Below are 22191 nucleotides of genomic sequence, written 5' to 3'. Positions count from 1 at the left end.
GCCATACACAGAAGGGAGTCGGAGAGGGCGCTCTCCCCAGACAACCCAGAAGTGTTTCTAATTGTGAGATAGGTAGGTTGGGCTAACGTTAACGGAACCAGATCGCCAATCGGGCGCGAGAAACCGGAAAGCGCCACTCAACAACTTTCTACCGCAGCACGCTCTGAAGGCAAGAAGGGGCCTAACGGAGCGATGCGCGAGTTTTAGCGTGTAAAAGTGCAGGCGGCTCCACCGCACACGCCTTTGCCAATGCCTCTGCCCTCGAATACGAAGTGGATCTTCTTTTGACCGCCCACGGAAGCCAAGCTCGTCGAAGAGTTCCGCCAGGATATCCGCCTCTGCGAAACTGATACCGAGAAATTTCGACATGTGCGTGCAGAAGCGCGATGAGCTACTCGAGGAAAACGACAGACTAGTCCTCCGACTGGCCGCCTTTGACCATGTCATGCCGGCTGAATGTGCCTTGCAGAAATGGAGGAAAGAGCGCGCCCGGCCACGATTGAGCCAGCCGAGCACGGCGCAGGAGGATGGCTCAGCGAAATGGGATCGGTTTGTAGGCGTTGCCGCAAACGGGTTTGACAGGATACTCAAGCTACTCCCGCCCTTGAGGGCAATCAGCTTACAATGGGGCAAGGATTTCGTCCAGCATTACCAGTTGGCCGGAAAAGGGCAGCATTATTGCAACCAATTCTCAGCAGCCATAAAACCGCATACCCGGGAGAATGGAGTGCGGAAGTTGAACCAACTACTGCTCCGGCGGTTCCGGATACCTGGGCGACGGGATATCAGGGCCGGGGTGAATCCCATTGAGCCGGTAGATCTCCACAGCCTAGCGAGATGGAGCGACGACGGACCGTTTGTTAAAGAAGGCGATCCAGACAAGGTCCAGTTGCAGGCAGTTCGTCGACCTCACTGGCGAAGATCTTCCTCCTGGTTTCATTTTCGACCAATTCGGGCTCATGGTCCGGTATCCGCCCGAGCCGTTGGCAGGATTCGGCTTTCCAGAACCGGGTTCGAGCGATGACTTGGAGGACATCTCAGATACTTCCTCAGCAGAGGAGGAATCCGGCGTACCACCTGCCACCGCCAACATGAGCATTGGGGACGCCGACCCTGTAATGCCACCTACCGCTGTCGCCACTCCCGCATCCCCAAGCCGCTCTGAGTTGTCAACATCTTTGAGTTTGTCTCTGGGTTTCCCTCCTGACGATTCCTTCCGCCCTATCGAGACCCGGCCGAGGAGCACCGCGAAGAGCTACGACAATGTCACGTCTCGGCACGCCGCCAATGCTACAGCAACTACGCGACTCCGCCCCCGGACAGAAAACCCAGAATACTATGAAGCGCCGTCGAGAAGCTCTAAGCCAGCCAGCCGACAGTCCAGGCCGCTCAACACAGCGAGTCTACACAAAGAGCGGTGTTGCCCACCTGAAATACCATTGAACTCCTAGCAACTTTGGAAAGGTTGGATGCACGTGCGGTCAGGCGGATGCTCTCTACATATGCGCCCCTCAAACTTCCTTTCAGAACATGTGCCTCGCACATCTTAAGGAGTTCACAGAGGCGGTCACAAACGAGGAGCTCTCAGGAGATCTGCTGAGCACTGATACGGCTTCCGAAACGATCGGCCTTGATCGCAACCCTTTCCTCCGACGACGCCGTGCTTCACCTCCGGATCTCTCTGACAATGCCCCCCTCAAACGGTTTCGGCTTGATGATGTGGTTCATGGCTCTGTATCCCCTGCGCCAAGACAAGAATGCCGCTCGGGATACGGTCTGATTCGTGACGAAGTACCGCCAACAGGTGCTCATGGGGTTGCAATCCATAGAGCACGCACCAGACTCCTGGTGGGGTAGGCGAACAGACGAACTAGTCTTCAACATTCTGCAAAAGAGCAAACCACCGACGGCCAAGGAAGCATATTTCCTCTACGGAGAAAAGGCGGCCCAAAAGCTCGAGTCCGGCAAACTCGATGTACCTATGTTCACGGAACATGAGCAGCGGTTTCGGTTGAAAGAGGAGGTCCGCCCAATTCGACAGCTCTTCCGCCATATGAATGATCTTGGTCTCGATCAGACTGTATCTGTTCAGATACTGTCTCGGACGCTGTCAGAGGGATCCTGTGAGCGCAAAACGCTTCGGGAAGTCCGAAACCGGTTCCTCAGACAGCAGCCGGCAAATGACCCCTGGAAACTTCTTGACCTTCAAAATCCCTTGCCTTCGGCATTACCATCATTTCTCGAGGGGGAGAGCTGCCAACTCCTCCTCCGAATACGCGGCGCAGTTCTGATGGGCAATAGCGCCGAAAGGACAGCGGCAGCCGGACAAGATTGGAATATACGGCGTAACGTTACCGGCTGGGTACTTCTTTCCGAGGGAGGGCATAACACAGCACCTCACACGGATAGCCATGGCTGGTCGACCTGGATTACAGTTTAAGAAGGTCATATGTACAACCCAAGCCAGCAGCAGCAGCAGCAGCAAGCATGGACCTCTGATCCGCACATCTACACTGAAGGAGAATGGAGGTACATTGTCCTTTCGCCGGGGCAAACAGTGTTGTTCCCGTCGGGCAATGTCCACTTCGTCTTCAGAGCACAGGGGGAGCAGACATTTGCGCTAGGTGACCACATCCTCCAGTGGTCTAGCATTGATCAATGGCTGGAGGTGGTCGTCTCTCAAGTGAAGAATCCCGAGATCACGAACTTGGACATTGAACTCGACGTGTCGAAGTACGTTGAGATTGTCAAGGGGTTTGTGGAAAATCGGATCCGAGCGGGCAGGGCAGAAGAATTAGGGGGCCAGGAAGTGATTGGCAGGTTCTTCTGCTTACTCGAGGTGAGTTGGCTTGCTTTATCTGTAGAAAGCGAGCTAACAACAGCTAGGAATCTCAGAAGGCCCGGGGGGGACATGACAGACTGAGCCTCCTAGCAGTCGAAGATAGAACTGGGCCGGCGTGATAAAATATTCTCGATTACGTGGATGTCACTTCGTAAAGTCGTCTTTCCTTGCTTCTGCGCCATCCAACCGCGCTTCCTGTTCCGACCTTGCGAATCTTCATTCCTAGCCAACCAAACGCGTTTGCGGCCCTGCTCTAATAATAGTCTCGGCAGATTGCCAGGCGCAGCAGCCAGTTGAGGACCCACTATTTCCGCGGCGCCGACGGCTGTCGGATCATTTGTTTTTCCGGTTAAGCGACAACTCCGTTGAGGGTCGTCGCGCATGGAAGTGGCTGGGCAGCAGGCGCGAGCAGCCAGCATGCCACAGCCACGCGCCTCTTCCGCTCGCTTTCCCACTTCACATCGAGAGCATGGCGTCTTCAATGGCAGACCAGTCGCGGTTGAAGATCATCAGCGATAATCCCATTGGGAACGGACTTGATGCTCTCCGCACTTCGTTTCAGACCGTCTGCGCAGACAAGGAAATTCCGTGCACTCTCGACGCGCTCGGCCAGCTCGATTTTGAAGGTGGGATGATCACAACTGCGATACCGCATACACTGCTGACCGACATGTAGATGTCAAGAATCTCGCCCTTGATCTCCTCTCAGCACTGCAAGCACTTCGAGCCTCACGTTTACTCCGTTCCAGCGGCAGTGGCAAGGACCTTTATGGCGATCTGTTAAGACTCAATTCCGCCGTCCACTCCGATGACTTCAATCTCGACCGCATCAAGCCTCTCCTAAAAGCAGCCCTCGCCGACCCTCCAAACGATGCCCTAATCTGGGACCTAGTCTACGACGCCGTCACCGAATCCACCCCGCCTCTCCGACCGATCGCCTCTGCTCTCCAGCAAACCCCATGGCTACGCAACACTGGCAGCTTCGCCAATTCGTCCGAATACCGTATATATGTGGACAACGTCCTTAAGGAGGAGCTTGGCCCTATGTATGTCGATCTCCGGGACTTCCACAAGACGTATTTTGGCTCTGTGCCAAACCTGGAGACCGCATCAAAGACGTTCTTCGAGCACTGTTTGGAAGGCAGCAACCCGCTCTTTAACAACGGCTGGACGGGATGGCCGGAAGGAGCGAAGCAGGACGATGTGTTGAGCTGGTTCGCGGACTTCACCGAGAAGCTCGCGGAATTTACCAAGAGTTACGATTCCGCTCCGGAACGTAAACGAAGACCATTGGCGAAGCCTAACGAGTCAATTACCGGTTCTGTCGCGCAACGGAAGATAGATGTCGGATTTGTGGACGACCCTAAGGCCGGGAAAAATTCGAGGTGCCACTGGTCCCAGATCCTCGTGCCCGGTGAGCTGAAGAGCAACCCATCTACCGACATCCCTTCAAAAGCGCGGCTCGATATCGGCAGGTACGCTAGGGAAGTGTTCGCCGCCCAGGATACCCGTCGCTTCGTCCTGGGCTTCACTCTCTGCGGATCTCTCATGAGGATATGGGAGTTTGACCGGCTTGGAGGGGTTGCCTCGGACCAGTTTGACATCAACAAAGACGGGCTGCGGTTTGTGTCTACGATCCTCGGGTTCCTCTGGATGAGCGATGAAGAACTCGGGTTCGACCCGACGATCATGACGGCCCAGGGCCAACGGTTCATCGAGATCGAGCGGGAGGGTGCGACTGAGCGCCTCGTTCTCGATAGGCTAATGAAGCGTACACGCTGCATCGCTGGCCGGGCAACGACCTGCTGGAAAGCACACCGTGAAGGAGACCAAGATGCCGTGTTCGTTGTCAAAGATTCATGGCAATACCCGGAACGCGATGAAGAGGGTTGCTTGCTCCGTGAAGCGACTGATCAAGGTGCACTTCACGTGGCCCGCTATTATCACCACGAGACCGTCCGGGTGCGGGATGCAGATGATGATGTCGAAAACAACGTCCGGAAGGGGTTGGATGTCACCAAGGCCCCAAACTACCAGGAGGATCGATCGCGATTTTCACCGAGCACAAGCACGGCAGGTGCATCGCGCGCCGGTCAGAGCCGTAGCATCGCTAGCACAAAGCGGTCGTCTGACCAAACTGGGGCTCCCTTGCCACCTAGCAAGCGTCACCATTCTGCGTCTCCGACCAAAGCCGCAAGCGCTGTCCTACCAAACCGAGTACACCGGCGTGTCATCCTTTCCGACTACGGAATTCCAATCTACGAAGCGAGCTCTCGAAAAGTGCTACTCGCCGCAATGGCTGACTGCATTGAAGGACATGAGTTGTTGCGGCGAAAAGCTGGCCTCCTCCATCGAGATATCTCTATCGGTAATCTCATGGTGAGCAAGGACAACCGTGGGTTTCTGATCGACCTGGATCTCGCTATCAAAGAGCAACGCGTCAGCGCCTCGGGAGCCAAGGGAAAAACCGGAACAAGGGCCTTTATGGCCATTGGCACCCTTCTCGGCGAGCAGCACTCGTTTATGCACGATCTCGAGTCATTTTTCTGGGTCTTGTTCTGGATATGCATCCACTACGACAGTCCCGGAGAGGGCAGAGTCATTCCACGGTTTGAAAAGTGGAACTACGTCGATACGGAGGAGCTTGCTGGAATGAAGCTCGGTGTTGTGGCGAAGGAGTCGATTTTCATGAAGACAATCACCGATAACTTCACGCCATACTACGCTCCACTCATCCCATTGTTGAACAGGCTGCGAAAAGTTGTCTTTCCCAAGGACAAACCGTGGGAACAGGAAGACGAAAAGCTTTACGCCCGAATGAGAGATATCCTCCGACAAGGGGCGGAAGACATGAAATGAGGAGCATTCGTGGGGGCAACAACATGCTCCTAGCTAGCCTCCGATGTCCTTGCGTATATCGGAGAGGAATGGCAGGGAGTCGAGAGTGTCACATGACCTTTGTTTATTTTACCCCTGAACGACAGAGAGTAGGGAGGGCCAGAGAGGAGGGACTGCGAGAAGGGACAAGAGCGTAGCAGGAACAGAGAGCGAACAGAGAAACCACATTTGCCGAACCACCAATTGGCGAGACCGACAAGGCGGGGAAGGTAGGCAGCTTTTCGCAGAACGGTCAACACCATCCGGCGAGCCTCAGGTAGGCAGGTGCCGGCCCCTTTACAGATTAAGTCACCGGGTCTTTATAATTACACCGCGCGCTCACTCGCTTGCTGATGTCCAACTTTCTTTTTTCTTTTCTCCTGCATCTCGGGCTTCCAGTGGGAATCGATACGTATACGCACGTGCAACCGACGTGCCCCATACGACGCCGCCCTCCACCGGGTACCAACGCGCTCCCTCATCGCCTGGCCGAGGACCCTCCCAGGGAAAGAGGGAGAAAGGGAGGCGCGGCGGCTGGTTTCTCACCTGCCTCGCTCTTTCTCCTCCCGTACTCCGGCCAATGGCGAAGTCACGCCACGTGCCACGGACGGAGGCACAGTGGCAGCGTGGGAGGGGAAAGGGGGAGAGCCTTGGCGGGTCGCCGGCCTTTGACGACCATATACGTGTTTGTATAAGGAAGGGGGGGGTCTATGATAGCGCCTGCGATCACCGGCTGCTTCGCGTTCAGTTACCGAGGAGTCACCGAAGGGATGAACGAGAATGGGGGGAGGGCGTTTGGACGGGGAAGGGCCTTGGCGGGTCGGGGGTGCCAGGGATTGTAGCGCCCGCGAACGCCGCCTTCACCGGCTACTTCGCATGGAGGGGGTGGTGTGTCTATGGAAGAGTGCCCTCGGGGCAACACTGTGCCGATACCTGCCTTGTCGTCCTTGCCAGTTGAGGTCTGGCGGCTTATTTCATGTTGGGTGGCGTAGCATTCTGAAAGCCAGGCCATACGAACTGACGACGGCAGATTGTTGACGGAGATGGGAAGGAGTCCAAGCCCAGCGAGCCAGCTTAGGAGACGCTTCGGTCCGTCAACACAGGCAATCCCGCCAGGTCCCGGAAGAACCCATCTCCGATGTCTACGCCAGAACTTGCAGCCTGTCTAGCTTCTCATTGCTATTTAATCCGACTGGCTCCCCTTCCTGCGGTCTCTCGTTTTTTTTTCCCTCTTTCGCACTCGACCTGGCAACCGCTCTCAGTACCTTCACATTCACGCTGCGGCCATCACTTTCACACTACACAACATCATCATTGCTCTCCCATCCTACCTTAGCCTCCTGTGTGAAACCGTCCCTCGAGCCGATTACGCGTGTCGGCGACGTATTCGTTGGTAATGCTTGATGCAATGCTTCCTTCTGCTCTCGACTGACGCTGGCGCTAGTTAAATGCATCTTCTACGACTGCCTCGAGCACGCTTGTCACGTTGCCAGCTCTCCGTACCGGTATCTCGCAACTAAAATCACCTACGTTTCGGTCCGACCCCGGCGAGAACCCGGCATGTCCCAACCACAGCTGCAGGAGTTCACTTTTTTTTTTTTTTTTTTTTTTTTTTTTTTTTTTTTTTTTTTTTTTTTTTTTTTTCGGCAAGCTCTCTATCGAGCTGCGGTTTGCGATTTGGGAGATGTCATTCCTGCCTCGCATGGTCGATGTAACGGCCATCGAACCCAAAGTTCCGGGTCGATTCCAACTGAAAGCGACACCAAACCCTGTCCAGCTGAAGGTTTCGAGGGAGTCGCGACGGCTCGCTGTGAACGCCTACCAAAGGTTTCCGTTTGCCTATCGAGGCGCTGTTGCCATAATTTACTTTCATCCGGGCTTCGACGTCTTACGCCGTGACTTCGAGACCAACGCCCTTGGGACTGTCACCGGGCCCAAAGTCATCATTCCCGCCAGCCAGCTGCAAACTGTTCTGACTGCTGCCGGCTGGCTCCGTCATCTTCTGGTCGACATCCGTGTTACAGGCAACAACTCTCCTCGTTCATCGAAATCCTGGCGGATCTTCAAAGCGTTTCTAGAGACTGATGCTGCCGAAACTTGCACGGTCTGGTCAGCAACACCGAGCTCGGCGCGCCTGAGGCGAGCAGACCTGCCTGTGGGACTGGTATTGTCGTTCAACATGACGCGAGTCTCCTCGACGAAACGGAGGGGCGGTGTGCGTGAGCGACTTCGACTTCTCTTACAGCTTGGGGTCAGACGATGATTTCATTTCGGAGAATCTTTCGGGCGACTCTTCGGGAGACACTCTGGACAGTGCTGATTTACTGTCAGACGATGGCTACTGGTCGTTATATGACGTGGTGGACGGTCCAGCTGATCCAGGTCTTTGACGAGAAATGATCTTCTGTTCTAGTATGTTGAGCACCTGTTTATCGTTTTCACCTCTCAGTCAACCTTATTCAGACCTGGAGCCCTCTTGAGTTTCGATGTTGAACATCACCTCTTTGATGCCGAATGTCCCTATGTCAGGCCCAATCCACCGTAGCCGACGACGGAACCGGCCGAGCTAGCCATTGTGGTTCTCAAACACCAGTTGTGGTTCTCAAAGGGAACTCTCGTCACCCCTGACCGTGGTGCGGTCATAGGTGCCCTTGTCACAGTTACGTATGACAGTAAAGGAGAGGGTAAAGGGGAGGATAAAGGTAGAGAGGATATTTAGTTCAATTTTATTATTTTAATATATTTCTACTATTGCTTAGTAGTTAAATAGGCCCTACCTAGGTCAAATATAGTCTTATACTTCCCTAGCAACTTAGTCTTATATAGCAAGATACTTAGAGTAGCGGTAAGCGCGCTGCTATCTACCCTTTAAGCGCGTAGGACCCCGGCATATATGCGAAGAACCCTGCCGGTACTGTAGCAGTACATCGAATTGCGGCGGGGGGGCGGCGTTGCCAGGGTCGGGAAATTATGTAGGTAGTCTTGGCGGGACCTCTAGACTGGCGAACAGAGAGCTTGCAGTCCAGGGTTAGGGTCGTTATCGCGTCCCACAACCTTGGCGCGCTGAGTTTGTTGAGTCACTCAAGCTGATCGCCGTGGATGAACGGAGCATTTTACGGCGGAAAACTTTTGGGGCCTCCACGGGCTCGGTGGCACATTCCACTCACTGGAGAGCTCAAGCAAAGCTTGAAAGAGTGGACTGACCGGCCATGGTCAACCCATGTGCTGGGGAAACACTGCTGCAGTCCGCCGCCCGCCGCACTTTCCCCAAAGCGCGACTCTCATCGCCGCGACTGACTTTTCCGCCCGCTTGGTCCAGAACCGCAAGCTCCCCGTTCTTCTCAGCGTCACCGTCTTTTGCTTCGTCGTCCTCTTCTCGTTCCGCTGGCGGTCCCACCACCAAACCCGACTGGCGCGCCATGGCCGAAAAGGAACTCACCAACTACCTGCGGCAGACGCACGACCGCGTGTTCGAGCACAACCGCGCGTGGGCGGCCGACAAGAAAGCGCAGGACCCGGACTTCTTCACCAAGCTGTCGGCCGGGCAGAGCCCGGAGTACCTGTGGATCGGGTGCAGCGACTCGCGGATCCCCGCCGAGCAGATCGCGGGGCTCGAGCCCGGCGACGCGTTCGTGCACCGCAACATCGCCAACCTGGTGTGCAACACGGACCTCAACGCTATGAGCGTCGTCACGTACGCCGTCGAGCACCTCCAGGTCAAGCACATCGTCGTGTGCGGCCACTACGGCTGCGGCGGCGTCAAGGCCGCCATGACCGCCAAGGACCTCGGCCTGCTGAACCCCTGGCTGCGCAACATCCGCGACGTCTACCGCCTGCACGAGACGGAGCTCGACGCCATCGCCGACGAGGAGGCCCGCTACAACCGCCTGGTAGAGCTCAACGTCTACGAGCAGTGCCGCAACGTGGTCAAGACCGCCTGCGTGCAGCAGTCGTACGCCCGCAACAAGTTCCCCATCGTGCACGGCTGGGTCTTTGGCTTCCACGACGGCCTGCTCAAGGACCTGAAGGTGGACTTTGCGGGCATGCTGAAGGACATCCAGAAGATCTACAACTTGACCGGGTAACTGCCTCCTCGACCTAGTGTAGGGGGTGCTCTGCTGTGCAGGGTTACTCCACTTTGGTGCTGGCCAAGCCTGCAAGGTTTTCTTCGCCGTTGTTTCTGTGAGCCACCAGCAATACATAGAATAGATATCCACAAGGCGGCACAGCACAGCTTGGCTGGATGACGTGTTTGCTGTGCGGGTGGGGTACCCTGCACTAGCTGATCCTTCGAGCGGACAGCACGAATTCGGTGACTTGAAAACAGCTGCCTACACTTTGCGGGCAAGAGGCTTCGATTCCTGCATCGCCCGTGTTACGGCAATTCCCAGCCAGGAGGAACAGACAGTAAGCCAACTCACGTCACTAGTGGATCTGCCGGTACAGCTTAAACTCGCTACGTTCTGTTCATGTCTGTCCAGCACCGTGAGCCCAGGTGCCCTATCACGACCTGTTATGTTGCTGCCTTGCCCGACGCCACCAGCGCAGGGAGGCCTGGAGTCACGGCCCGGGGGGGAAGGGCCTAGGCCGTTCTTGTCTCGGGTACCTGGGGCAGGAATTCCAGCCAAATTCTGACATGCATTTGTAGCCGCAAAGGCCAATGGCAGTCCAGCGCAGCTGAGAGCCGCCTCGTGGCGCCGCAGGGGGATTGAGAGCGGAGAGCAGGGGCTGAGATGTCTGCAAACCAATCCCGGCGACGCTTGGCATCATCCCATCAAAAAGCCCCCCAAAATGGACCCCAATTTCGGCCGGTAAACTCTCACGTGCCATTGGGGCGCGGGCTGGCGCGACGTGGTGGTGTGCGTTGGTGCGGGAGGTGATGAAAAGGATCTCGATGGCCGAGACACCCGCGCTTAGCTTTGCAGTTTTGGTTCCCACCATCCGCTTCGCGTCCCATTCAAGACCTCCGCCGTGGTGTGTACCATCGTGGAGGGTTTGTACCGCGTCTGCTTCTCTTCGCTCCTTGCGCCGTGGTAGTCAAAAGCTAAATGTTTGTTTGCTTCTGATTACGCTTGCAGCATGGTCTTGCCGCTGCCCGCGTCTGCGGCTCTGGTAGCCGTTGCTTCTACTCTTCTTTTCTCTCCATCAGCGGTCCTGGCTGCGGACGTGGAGACCGTGCTTGCGGGACAGGCCAACCTCACCATCTTCCGCGGCCTGGTCAAGGTGAGCATCGACCGGCAGGAGCAAGCAGCTCTCCCAGTTGAAGCTGACTGCCTGCAGAACCACACCAACATCTTCGCCAACCTGCCCAAGGACGTGACCGTCGCTGCTCCCGACGACAATGCGTTCCGCAAAGTTGGCAACTGGGGAGCCTACAACGAGAGCAGGGTCGAGGCGACCCTGAAGTACCACATCCTGAAGCAGGCCATCGCCATGCCCTCCATCGTCAAGGGCGACTCGATCTGGGCGTCGACGACGCTGACCGACGAGACCTTCACCAACGTGACGGGCGGCCAGCAGCTGATCCTTACCAAGCAGCCGGACGGCCGGGTCGTCTTCACGTCAGGCTTCGCCACGCGAGGCACCGTGCTGGTCGAGGACCTCAAGTTCGACAACGGCCTAGTCCAGATCATCGACTCGGTCATGCGCGTGCCGGAAACGCTCGAGTCGACGGCCCGCAGCGCCTACACCGATCTGACCTCCTTCGTCGGCGCGCTCTACGCCACCGACCTGATGAGCGAGTTCGCCGGCGCGAAGGACCTGACCATCTTCGCGCCGCGCAACGCCGCCTTCCAGCAGCTTGCCGGCGCGCTCTCCGCCATGGACGAGCCGATGCTCAAGCGCGTGCTGCGCTACCACATCGTGCCCGGCAACAGCAGCAGCAGCAGCAGCAGCAGCAGCAGCAGCAGCAGCAGCAGCAGCAGCAGCAGCAACCTGACGCATTACTCGTGGGACCTGAAGAACGGCAGCACGCTCGCCACGGCCGCCGACGGCGGCCGCCCGCTCACCATCACCCGCTTCACCAACTTCGTCTTCGTCAACTCGGCCGAGATCATCCAGCCCGACATCCTCGTCGCCAACGGCCTCGTCCACATGGTCGACAACCTGCTCAACCCGGACCGGGCCACCGCCCGCCCGGACGTCGCCTCCCCGACCGCCCAGTCGCCCGTCTTCTCGCTCATCGGCGCCACCGCCACCGGCACCGCCGTGCCGACGCCCTTTGCGTCCTACTTGCCCTGCACCGCGAACTGTCCCACGGCGCAGCCGACTGCTGGGGGCGCGGCGGGGGGAGCAGCCGGGGATGGGGCCGGGGCCACGTCCAGTAATGCGGGCGTGGCGCCGGCCAGGTGCACGGGGCTCGCTGGGGCGGGGGTTGGGATCGGGCTGGCTGTGGGCGCGGTCATTGCTGGGTGGTAGATTTGGTCGTATGTTTCTTGGTTTGCCAGCTGGTGGGTAGTGTTCTTTGCGCTGATACCCTTTCTTCTCTTCTCTGCTAGTAATCCAAGACTCCTTTGATTCTGTCTGTGCGTATGTGGTGACTTCCATGTTCCACAACTACCATGGAGTTTCTCTGTTCCTTTAAAGCCTGGTCCAGCTGGCCCGGCTTGTCATGGTGGTGCGAGACTGGTTGTACCGTGACCTGGCAGTGTCTCACTTGAACCGTGAGTCCCTTTCGTGCGTATGCTGTTAATCACGGGTTGCCGAGGATGGCTGCCATCCTACTGTTCTTCAATCTGTTGGAGGGGTCATCACAAAGGAGGTCAAGGCCAGGTGGCGGCACCCAGTTTCGAGTGCCATCACTGGACACGTTCCTGTGCGGCTGTCGACAGTCGACTCAGAGGACTGCACCCAGCAACCGCAGGCCGCGAGGGGAAGAACCCTCGTCGCACGCCCCTCGCAGCCAGCCCCGGCACCAGCCGCCGAGTCAGGTTGAGTGAGTTGTGAGTTTCCTCCTCTGCCCCAAGCGAGATTTTCGACACGAACCGCCACAGATCGATCGCGAGCTGAAGACCAGCAGCCCACTGACCTTGCGGCTGCCTTCCTACCGCGACAATATTTCGCTTCTTACGCATCTAAACGCGCTCTCAACAAACCACCAACTAAGGAGCCAGCGTCAAAAAAGCCCAACCCGGCCGACCTCCTCTCCAACATGGCGACCACCAAAACAAACCACCATCCCCGCCGCGGCCATCCGACCCGCATGCTCACCCTCCTCCTGGTCCTTTTCCTCGCAGCCACCACCACCATCACCGCCCCCGTCACCACCACAACCACAACCATCGACTCCCCACCCACAACCACCATAACAAACGCCATCAACATCCCCGCCAACGCAACCATCACCACAACCGAAGCCCTCGGCCCGGCCTTCCCGGACTCGCTGTACGACACGCCCGGCCACGCCATCGCGTCGGGCCTGTTCGTCGGCGTCGCCTCCACCGGCCTCTTCTGGGCCGTCGCCGTCATCGTGCGCGTGTATGTCGTCTGGATCGGCCGCGGGCTGGTCGGCCTCGCGCGGCGCGGGCTGCGCGTTGCGGCTGGGCCTGTGCCTGGGCCGGGGTTTGTTTGATTCTGCATTACACAGTAGTGTACGGGCTGGGGGTAGTTGCGAGGGCACTTTTTCTCCAGGGGGGGGGGGGTTTGCTGGATCTCGGTGTCTTGCCTTTTTTATGGTTGGATGATGGGGGGTTGCGGTGTGAGTGGTGGAGATGGTTTGGTTGGGGGGTGAGAAGAGACAAGGCTGGGCAGCGCGGGGAAGCCCTTGGTCGGCTAGCTGCTTGGACTTGCGCGGTGCGATAACAGCCAGGAGGGATTTGATGCTGACATTGGTGGGATGGGATCTACTTGGCGCAGGCAATTGTTGGCATGTCGAGCATGGGCGTGGTAGGGGAGGAGGGGATGGGCGGGTGGACGGGGAGTGAGGAAGTGAGTTGCCCCCTTGGAGTGAGCGAACCCAAGCACAGAGAAATTGGAGCGACCGTTTTGCCGATGGCGAGACCTAGGAGCAATTCAAAGAAACTGCCGTCGACTTCCAAGGCGCCGGATCACTGAAATAGCCGTCATACCGCGCAGCCCGCTGCTCCATGCCGCCCAACGACTTGGACACCCCAGCAGAGCTCAGCCGTCTCTGCCCCCATTCCCCCTCAACAACCAGCATGTCTTGCCGTATTAGCACGAGGAAGTCGTGGATAAACTCGCTACACCGCGGGTCGGTGTGCAACTCGTTTATGAACTGGAACATCGTGTGCGTGTTAGGGAAAACATCCATGGTTTCGCCAAGATAGGACAGCATGAGACTGCGCGAACCTCATCAACGCATCCCTTGACCTCGGCTTTGAAACCCCCCTTTCGCAGTCTGGGGCAACCGTGAAGAATGTGCCGACGAGGAATTCGGAGGAGATGTTGTCGACAGCGAGCCTCTTCTGCATAAAGGCGTCGATCCGCGGCCAGCCGCCGCACCACCAGGCAATGAACTCCAGGTATAAGCACCCAAGAGACCACACGTCGTACGACGTCCCGATGAAGCCGCCGATCTCGGGCACGCAGGCTTCGGGAGGCGCGTATCGCGGAGTGATGGGCAGTGCTTTCGTCCGCGGGATGACCTCCTGGAAGGTGAACTCGGCCGTGCCGAAGTCGTTGATCTTCAGGACGCCTTTGTTGCCGGCCGGACCGCTTGGCCACGGAAACCAGAGTATGTTCTCCGGTTTGATGTCGCCGTGCCGGCAGAAGAGGATTGTCGGGCGTTTCCCCGGATCAGTTCCCTTCACGAGCCTCGCATCCAGGGTGGAGTCGGTTGAGGTTCTCCTGTACCGGTGGATCGTCGCCAATCCAGACGCCAGGCCGCGGCACTGTTCCGCAAGCCAGCGGGCCGTGTCTTCGTCGTTCTGCGGCATTCTGGTTCGCCAAAACGCCCCGAGATCGCAATCTGCCCAGGGGAATATGAGGTGGTAGCGACCAAGGTATTGGTACGTGGCCAGGAGGGTTATTAGATGGTTGTGCGGGTGCCGACTGATTCTCTTCAGGATCTCCACCTCCTTTCGGAAGTCGGCTTCATCCGTCGAACACAGCTGCTTAACCGCGAACAGGTCCTTTTTGGAACCCTGAGTCTGGTTCCTGAAGTTAGCATGTCTTGACACGATTACATGTACTGTTTGCCAGCGTGGTCGGTGCGGGTACTTACAGCATGTTGGGAGAAGTCGTGATGGTCGGGATGAATCTCGGCTTTGTAAACTTGCCCGAACCCCCCCTCGCCTTGCCTCTCCCAAACCAGACACGGCAAGATGACCTGGTCCGGCAGATAATAATGTGGCACCTTCCTTGGGGCTGTCAGGTCGCGAGCGAAGAAAGGGGCGAGCACGGCCCATTGGTGTTCTTCAAACTTCTCCAGCGTGACTTGTCTCCACTTCTCGAAGCACCGGAGATGAGTCTCACGGTCCTTCCGACGGCGTAACTCCCATCGTTTGAAGGGTATCCGCTTGGTAAGAACTTTGACAAGGGGCAGGTCTGCGTCGCAAACCCCTTCTTCGACGAACGACCGGATCCGGGACGGCCGCTCAATCAGCAGCAGGATCGCCATGATCTTCTGGAATCTTTGGTCTGACCGCATGTGCCGTGGGAAACGAGGTGTCGTGGGCGTGCTCCCCACCCTGTTGTAAACCGGCCAGCTCGGTTCACCTCTGCCGCATATCTTGCGAGCGTCATCCTCGAGGTCCTCGAGGCTAGGCGACGGTCGGAGGTCGCAGACCGGCACACGCTTCCGAAGCGATGCCTCGTGCTTCATCAGCTCTTTTTTCACTGCGTCGCAGTTAATGATCCTTTGAAGCTGGCCCTTTGGAAGAAAACCGGCCTTGTTCATGTCGGGTCGGCAGATGGCGCGGTGAACTTGGCTTCCGAGTCCCCCTGGAGCACAGTCAAAGCTCTCAGGGTACGAGTTCGTCCGCAGCTTGTAGAGGTTGGAGAGGTGCTCGCCGAGATCTGTAATTACGCTGGGCTCTGGAACCGTCAGAGAACTGGGTATGCTGGGTAAGCCTCTCCCGTGTATCGCCGCTGTAGCAGCCGAGGACACACGGCTATCCCGCGTTCCGCCGCTGCTTGGCTTTTTCAGATTCATCAGCTCGGACGTCCTCATGGGGCAGTGCTGTGGCAGTTTTGTGGCAGACTTACCTCCGGTTCCTCATCCTCCAAGTCAGCATCTTGGATACGGAGCTCGAGCGAAACCTTGCGGCGACGCTCTCCTGCATTCAGGCCCGACAGCAAGTCTTGCTCGAGGTGGTTAGCCGGATGATCCTACGTCAAGGAGGTTGACAAATCCCCACCATCGTCGACAAATTCAACAACCGTTGGCTCAGCTTGAAAGCGGAGCCCGACCCCCAGAAGCCCGTCTGTCGCGGCAGCAGCACCATGGGACTTGCTGAGGTTGGGGGAGTCGGGATTTGGGCTCGCAGCTGCGACCGGGCTCGATGTGGCGCTGGTTTGCCCTTTGGGCTCGATTTGATCAGCAGAAGGTGCAACGGCAGCAACAAGAGGCGGAGCGTCAAGCATCATGTCAGTTGTTGAGCGTGTCTACCTTGCTGCGGCGCATGCGGTGGGCTCAGATGAACAGCCTCGGCCGCCAACATGGGGCAAGATAAAGGAGGAATGCCCATGGCCCAACAATGATCGATCATGTGCAAGGGGCTGCCGCCTTCGGGGGTGCCGATGCCGCCACCAGAGGCCTCATGTTACTTCGCCCCGTGCATACACGGACATGTCACGGCTGATTTCCGTGTTCTTATTGGATACCTGACCGGCCAGGTTCGACGTTGGCCCTCAGCTACGCCACCCGTGCTTTGCTGCCCCGTGGGCAAGGCGTCCTGCGAGGAACAATCAGGCTCGAAGCACGCAAATATATAACAGCAACAGCAGTGACGGCCAGAACCCCTCTTTTTGCCTCGTCCCATCCGTCGCGTCCCCTCCCCATCACCCACACCTCCCCACTCCCGTGGCGTGTCCCACTGCCCCCCAGAGAACATTTCTGTTGCCGCGATGCATCTACGACTTGGAAAGAAGAAAGAAACGTCCCCGAGCGCCCCGGCGTCTCAGGAAACCCCCCAACCCGTTGATGGATCAGAGAAACCGCCGTATCAGGAAGTCAGCTTGCGGGAGATTGATGGTCATAAGCTGGCAGAGAAGCTGCGCTTCTTGTTTGGCAAAAACAACTTCGTGGTCCACGTATGCGGGGGACCAATTCCGACGCCCTTCTCCTCCCAGCATGGAGTTGCGCTGACACGGAGCCTGGCCAGGTCCTGCATTTCGACTACCGCATCTTCGCCCCGAGACCCCTTACCGAGGTTAGTGACGACTCCTCGTTGCCGAATCCGGCCACACACACTTACCACATGGTTTGTCAGAGCGAGTTGCATGAGTGCCGCCGTATCAACCCCCTGGACCTTATTGACGACGCATGGAATCGGGAGGAGGCGAAGTACCAGGCTCGGAAACGCGCTCGGGAAAGGGCTGAGAGAAGGGCTCAGAAATGGGCTCGGATCTGCCCAATCGCGTTCCGCCGTGCAAGGTGACTGACGCCGTTGCCACCGTGACCAGACTTCAGTCGTCCAGGATGGGCGGCCATTGGTGGCGTGTCAATGCGACCCGGCTGGTCATTCCTCAGCCTGCAGCAACGCACCCCGTTTCTCCACGAGGCTTCCCCTCCCCATCCCCCCGCCCCCCCCCCCCCCCCCAGCTCTCACATTCTCAAAGGCCCCTTAGGATAGCCCGCTAGAATCAGGTTTCTCAATAGATTCATCAGTTGCCCATATTTGGCAACGGCAGACCTCGTTCTCTTCTGTCAGTGACATGTTCAAACACTTCCAGTGTCTCCTCTAAGGCCAGGAGGAGGGTGCACCATTGACCCTTCTGAGTCTCTGCCAGAAGCTGCATGTGCTGAAACGCCTCTGCAAGGGAGTGCAGCTGAAGTGATTGTTGATTGCTTGGGTTTGGCCTGAATGGGAAGGTCCTGGCGTGCTCTGGGAGGGCGCCATGCATAAGCACCGTGATCTGTTGGCTGCTAGTTTTGAGCTGTGCATGTTGGAGCGAGGCTGGAGACGCGGACCGCGCTCGGGACTGCGGCACGAAACGAGCCGCCCTCGAGCTCAGGTTCCCAGGAGGCTCCTGCCGGGGTCAGAGATTTCGCGGGGGAGAGAGTGGCTGATGGTCATTGTTAAGCCCAGTTTCTCCCGTCGTGCGACGGGAGATTTGCTCGAATGCTCATTTCCAAGACTCCCTGCTCGTGAAGCTAGTTTACTATCGTCAGCGATAAATACTCCCGTAATCGAATAGCCCCCTGATTATTTCCGTGATTGTCCTTGCCTGATTCTCCTATGCATCCCGCCGGACTTGGATGATCGAGATGTCATTGCCCACCATGTGGAGACAAATTAAGGGGATCGAGGTCACCAGTGAATTCCGCGGAGTCAAATTCCGATTCGTGCCCGAAGGGAGCTTGGCTTCCGTGATGTCCAAGGAAGCCATCCGGGAGGAGCTCGATGACGACGATCTGCCCTGGACACCAGAACTCGACTGTCTGGTGAACTTCATCCATTCCCGGGCCCAAAAGTTGTTTGCCATCACTGTCCGGTACGTCGGTCTTACACCGCTTGAGCTACGGAAGGCCATGAAGGCTTTCATGTCCAAACGAGCGGTGCCTTTCACCGATGAGAACTTGCCCGTGGAGCCGCAACACGACGACAGGGACCACATTCTCGCCTCGTTCAACGAAAACCCGCGCAGACCTGTCTGGACCGACTTGAGGATTGACTATTTTTGTACCAACCAGTGGAAATTTCTGGCTCCAGTTCTCAAGGTTGCCACCAGCCTCCAGTACAATCACGACTTCGAAGAGGCCATTATCCTGCCCTTCGTCAAATGCTACGATGTCGGCTCCGACAGAGGCGGGTTTGGCCAGGTGCACAAATACGCGATTCATCCGAATCATCTGGACGACCCGGAGAAGGCAGTGCGCTACGAGCACGTTGCCATCAAGGAGATCCAGCCAAGGATCGAGAAGGACTGGCAGGGCATGGTCAAGGGCTGGGAGCACGAGGCGAGCATCCTGCAGCAAATGAACGCGCTCCAGCAAGAGCACATCGTCCGGTTTCTCACGGCCTTTCGGCACGGCGACAAGGGCAAGGAAAAGCACTATCTCATGTTTGAATGGGCCGATGGCGGCAATCTGCTGAACCTGTGGAAGACGCCCAACCAGCCGTTGACGCCCTCGCTCGTCAAGGCGACAATCAAGCAACTCTTGGGACTTGCCAGTGCGCTCTGCGCAGCCCATTACCCTCAGCACGGGCCGACATTCCGTCATGGCGACTTGAAACCCGCCAACATCCTATGGTTCAAGGACGGCGACAGCAGCGATGGGATTGGGACCCTCAAGATAGCAGATTGGGGGCTCGCCAAGGAGCACAATATCCTCACAGTGCTCCGAACGAACAAAACATCGACCGAGTACGGAACTCGCCGCTACGAGCCGCCCGAGGAAGAGACGGGATTGGGGGTTAGCATTGGATCCCTGACTCCGGGGGAGCAGCCGGTCGGAAAGAAACGGTCCCGGCTGTATGACATCTGGGCGATGGGCTGCATCACGCTGGAGTTCATCGTCTGGTTACTCCACGGCCCGGACGGGCTCAGGAGGTTCAACCACGAGGTGCGCTTGGGGTACTCCGATGGGGGCCCATTCTACCAGACCAGAGTCGAGAACGGCGTCACGGTCGCTCGCGTCCACGATGTCGCTGTGGAGTGGATGAACCGCATGGCCAAGGACCCGCGTTGCCAGGTCGGCCGAACAGCGCTCGGCGACCTCCTGGAGCTGGTGCAAACCCGCCTCCTGGTTGTCGCGATGCCGGACAGACTCGGGACGTCTGAATGGTCGCCCATGTCAAACCTGAGTCCCATGGAAAGATCCGGAACATCGATGGTACACGGGCTTCCGACTCCCGTGTCGCCTGGTGGCGACATAAAGTTGCCGCCAGCTACGGAAGTGCCGGGGATTGTCGTCTCCGGACCCGAGTCTTCGCTTCGTCAGAGGCCAGCTCCTCCGCCCTCCCCCGACTTGTTCTCTGGATCAGGGCGTAGACGGGCTCACGCAAAAGAGTTCAAGCAGCGAATGGAGCACATCTATCTGGAAGCCGACAATGACAGCTACTGGCTCCCTGACGAACCCGGACTACCGTCGTCTCCGGCTCTCGAGGTAGTGCTGAGAGACAAGAGCCAGTGCAACCTGGAAGACACAGGACAGAGTTTGCGAACGTCGGATTGGCAGCGACGACTTAATGAACCCTCGATGACGACGGGTAGACTCACGCTGCCCTCGCTGGAGCGGGTCGACTATGGAAACTATGAACTAGACAACATCTGGGAGCGATCGGTCGACAACGAACTCGCCGCCGAAATCTTCTCTGCAGCTCAGACAACATCGGCAGCTGCTCGCCAGCCCGAGGTTGTGCCATCATCCAATCTATGCAAAACATGCCAAACACTCCGTGACGGAATCTGGGAACCGGCGTTCAGTCAGAACTACCAACGCTCGGATCTGGAAGCAGCTTCCGAGGCGAGGTCGTGCGATCTGTGTGGGCTCCTCTGGCGTGCCTGCCAGCGCCTCCACGCTACCAAAGCCACGAGCATCCTCGTCAAGAGGGAGGGCTCCTACATTAAGCTGAACTCGATACCGGAGCCTGCGCTGTCCATCCTCAGGAGTCCAGATCTCAGCACGCCGATCGACAATGTGATCCAAATCGGCTTCCCCGGAAGCATCCAAGCGGCTTCCCCCGAAACGCAGTTCGAGATCATTAGGAAGTGGCTGTCCCACTGCGACGCCAAGCACGCCTGCTGCAGACCGCCCCCAAGCCCCCTATCCGACACCCAAGCGAACACCAACAACCGCCTCCCGACGCGCCTCATCGAGGTAGGCCAGCCGGGCGACAGCCACGTGCGCCTCATCGAGACGGAGAAGACGCAGCCGCACGGCGCCAGCACCGGCGCCAGCGGCGGCGGCGGCGTTGCCTGGTTCGCCCTCTCGCACCAATGGGGACCGGGCCCGCACTTCCTCACAACAACCTCCAATCTAGCCGCCCACCTGCGCGGCATCGCGGTGGACGCGCTGCCCGCGACCTTCCGCGACGCGGTGCGCGTCACGCGCGCCGCCGGCTGCGCCTACCTGTGGATCGACTCTCTGTGCATCGTGCAGGGGCCCGACGGCGACTTCAACCGCGAGGCCAAGCGCATGGAGCACGTCTACAGCGGCGCCGCCTGCGTGCTGGCCGTCAGCCGCAGCGGCGGCGGCGGCGGCGGCCTCTCCTCCTTCGGGTTCCTGCACCCGCGCCGGACGGCGGACTTCGTGGCGCTGCGGAGGAAGGCGGATGAAGGGCGCCCCGGCGTGTTTTACGTCTGCGAGAATGTGGGCGACTTCAATGGCCACGTGCTGGAGGGCACGCTGAGTCGGCGCGGGTGGGTGCTGCAGGAGCATGCGCTTGCCCGGCGGACGGTGTTCTTTACGGACTGGCAGATGTATTGGGAGTGTGGGGAGGGGGTGAGGTGCGAGACAATGGTGCGCATGAAGAAGTAGGTCCAGCAGAGTTCTTTTCCATTTTTTTTTTTTTTTTTCTTTTTCTGTTGTTGTTAAGGGTCTGGCCATGAAGATGTTGGTCTGACCAGGAGACAGCAAACTCGCCGCATTCCTGGGCGACGCAAAGTTCCCGCAGATCCTCATGGACGCGCGACAGGGAGAGCGAATCCTGCGCGTCCAGGACCTGTACAAACGCTACTCGCGGCTCGAGCTCACCAACGCCTTTGACCGCCCCGTCGCCATCGACGGGCTGCAAGCGCGCATTCTGAGCGCGTTGAAGAGTCGGGGCGGGCTGGGCGTGCTTGACGAGGGCCCCGGGAAGAAGGGCCTGCTCCGGCGCAGCCTGCTCTGGCACCGCGCCGACCAGACTGCGCGGCTGGACCGGATTGTCTTTCCCGCCGCTCGGGCTATATCGGTGGTGCCATCGTGGTCTTGGATGGCCTACACGGGCGCCATCGACTACATCAGTCCCGAGTTCGGCAGCGTCGAGTGGGAAGAGATGCAGTCGCCTTGGTCTGGCCGACACTCTCCCTTGCTATCTGAGGGGCAGGGGGGAAATATTGCCTTGGTTGCCAAGGCCAGGCAGTACGACCCCTTCAAGGCCAAGCCGGAAGACACGAAGCTCGTGTTTGACTCGCCGGGTTTGTCGGAGCAGGGCGAGACCCTGTGTGTCGTTCTGGGCCAGCAGACGGACTCGATGCGAAGGACGTATCTCATTCTAGTACGCAGCACGGCGGGGAGGGACAGAAATGGGAGCAAGATCTACGAAAGAGTCGGGGCTGGGTATCTGCCAGGAAATTGTATCGGAGAGGAGAGAGGGATGGTGACGATTCACTAAGTGTGTGTTTGTTGGCGTGGACTTGCGGGC

At 58.1% G+C, this 22191-nt stretch overlaps 8 protein-coding genes across 8 annotated transcripts; 7 read left to right on the top strand and 1 right to left on the bottom strand.

The window, feature by feature from the left end:
- Positions 1-287: 287 nt before the first annotated feature.
- THITE_2117521 (uncharacterized protein) lies at positions 288-1144 on the top strand. Its single transcript, XM_003654418.1, has one exon. The coding sequence runs from the start codon at positions 368-370 to the stop codon at positions 1022-1024; it is 657 nt and encodes a 218-aa protein (XP_003654466.1). The 5' UTR covers positions 288-367; the 3' UTR covers positions 1025-1144.
- A 1326-nt stretch (positions 1145-2470) lies between these two features.
- On the top strand, positions 2471-2770 carry THITE_2027719 (uncharacterized protein; the record flags this gene model as incomplete). Its single annotated transcript, XM_003654417.1, has 1 exon — positions 2471-2770. A coding segment is annotated over one exon (300 nt), but the record flags the coding sequence as incomplete, so codon positions are not given.
- A 553-nt stretch (positions 2771-3323) lies between these two features.
- Positions 3324-5914, top strand: THITE_2067361 (uncharacterized protein; the record flags this gene model as incomplete). Its single annotated transcript, XM_003654416.1, has 2 exons — positions 3324-3514; positions 3592-5914. 2 exons carry the CDS (start codon positions 3324-3326, stop codon positions 5699-5701), a joined length of 2301 nt encoding a protein of 766 aa, XP_003654464.1. The 3' UTR covers positions 5702-5914.
- A 2890-nt stretch (positions 5915-8804) lies between these two features.
- THITE_2117517 (uncharacterized protein) lies at positions 8805-10211 on the top strand. Its single transcript, XM_003654415.1, has one exon. The coding sequence runs from the start codon at positions 9139-9141 to the stop codon at positions 9802-9804; it is 666 nt and encodes a 221-aa protein (XP_003654463.1). The 5' UTR covers positions 8805-9138; the 3' UTR covers positions 9805-10211.
- A 312-nt stretch (positions 10212-10523) lies between these two features.
- Positions 10524-12255, top strand: THITE_2117515 (uncharacterized protein). Its single transcript, XM_003654414.1, has 3 exons — positions 10524-10942; positions 11000-12144; positions 12217-12255. The coding sequence occupies exons 1-2, from the start codon at positions 10799-10801 to the stop codon at positions 12134-12136; spliced, it is 1281 nt and encodes a 426-aa protein (XP_003654462.1). The 5' UTR covers positions 10524-10798; the 3' UTR covers positions 12137-12144; positions 12217-12255.
- A 614-nt stretch (positions 12256-12869) lies between these two features.
- Positions 12870-13289, top strand: THITE_2089621 (uncharacterized protein; the record flags this gene model as incomplete). The annotated part of the gene is made up of 1 exon (XM_003654413.1): positions 12870-13289. The coding sequence occupies one exon, from the start codon at positions 12870-12872 to the stop codon at positions 13287-13289; it is 420 nt and encodes a 139-aa protein (XP_003654461.1).
- A 682-nt stretch (positions 13290-13971) lies between these two features.
- THITE_2051255 (uncharacterized protein) lies at positions 13972-15848 on the bottom strand (the record flags this gene model as incomplete). The annotated part of the gene is made up of 3 exons (XM_003654412.1): positions 13972-14820; positions 14901-15394; positions 15473-15848. 3 exons carry the CDS (start codon positions 15846-15848, stop codon positions 13972-13974), a joined length of 1719 nt encoding a protein of 572 aa, XP_003654460.1.
- A 2535-nt stretch (positions 15849-18383) lies between these two features.
- THITE_2049411 (uncharacterized protein) lies at positions 18384-22161 on the top strand (the record flags this gene model as incomplete). The annotated part of the gene is made up of 3 exons (XM_003654411.1): positions 18384-19256; positions 19353-21287; positions 21451-22161. The coding sequence occupies 3 exons, from the start codon at positions 18384-18386 to the stop codon at positions 22159-22161; spliced, it is 3519 nt and encodes a 1172-aa protein (XP_003654459.1).
- Between the last annotated feature and the right edge of the window lie 30 nt (positions 22162-22191).

This window comes from Thermothielavioides terrestris, chromosome 3, assembly GCF_000226115.1.
Source record: "Thermothielavioides terrestris NRRL 8126 chromosome 3, complete sequence".
NCBI classification, from domain to species: Eukaryota; Fungi; Ascomycota; class Sordariomycetes; order Sordariales; family Chaetomiaceae; genus Thermothielavioides; species Thermothielavioides terrestris.
The sequence above is the reverse complement of the archived record's forward strand: the minus strand, read 5'-3'. Positions and strand labels throughout refer to the sequence as shown.

Coding starts and splice junctions, on each gene's coding strand:
- THITE_2117515 (XM_003654414.1), top strand. CDS start 10,799: ATGGTCTTGCCGCTGCCCGCGTCTGCGGCTCTGGTAGCCGTTGCTTCT. Junction 10,943..10,999: donor TCTTCCGCGGCCTGGTCAAG/GTGAGCATCGAC, acceptor GACTGCCTGCAG/AACCACACCAACATCTTCGC.
- THITE_2117517 (XM_003654415.1), top strand. CDS start 9,139: ATGGCCGAAAAGGAACTCACCAACTACCTGCGGCAGACGCACGACCGC.
- THITE_2117521 (XM_003654418.1), top strand. CDS start 368: ATGTGCGTGCAGAAGCGCGATGAGCTACTCGAGGAAAACGACAGACTA.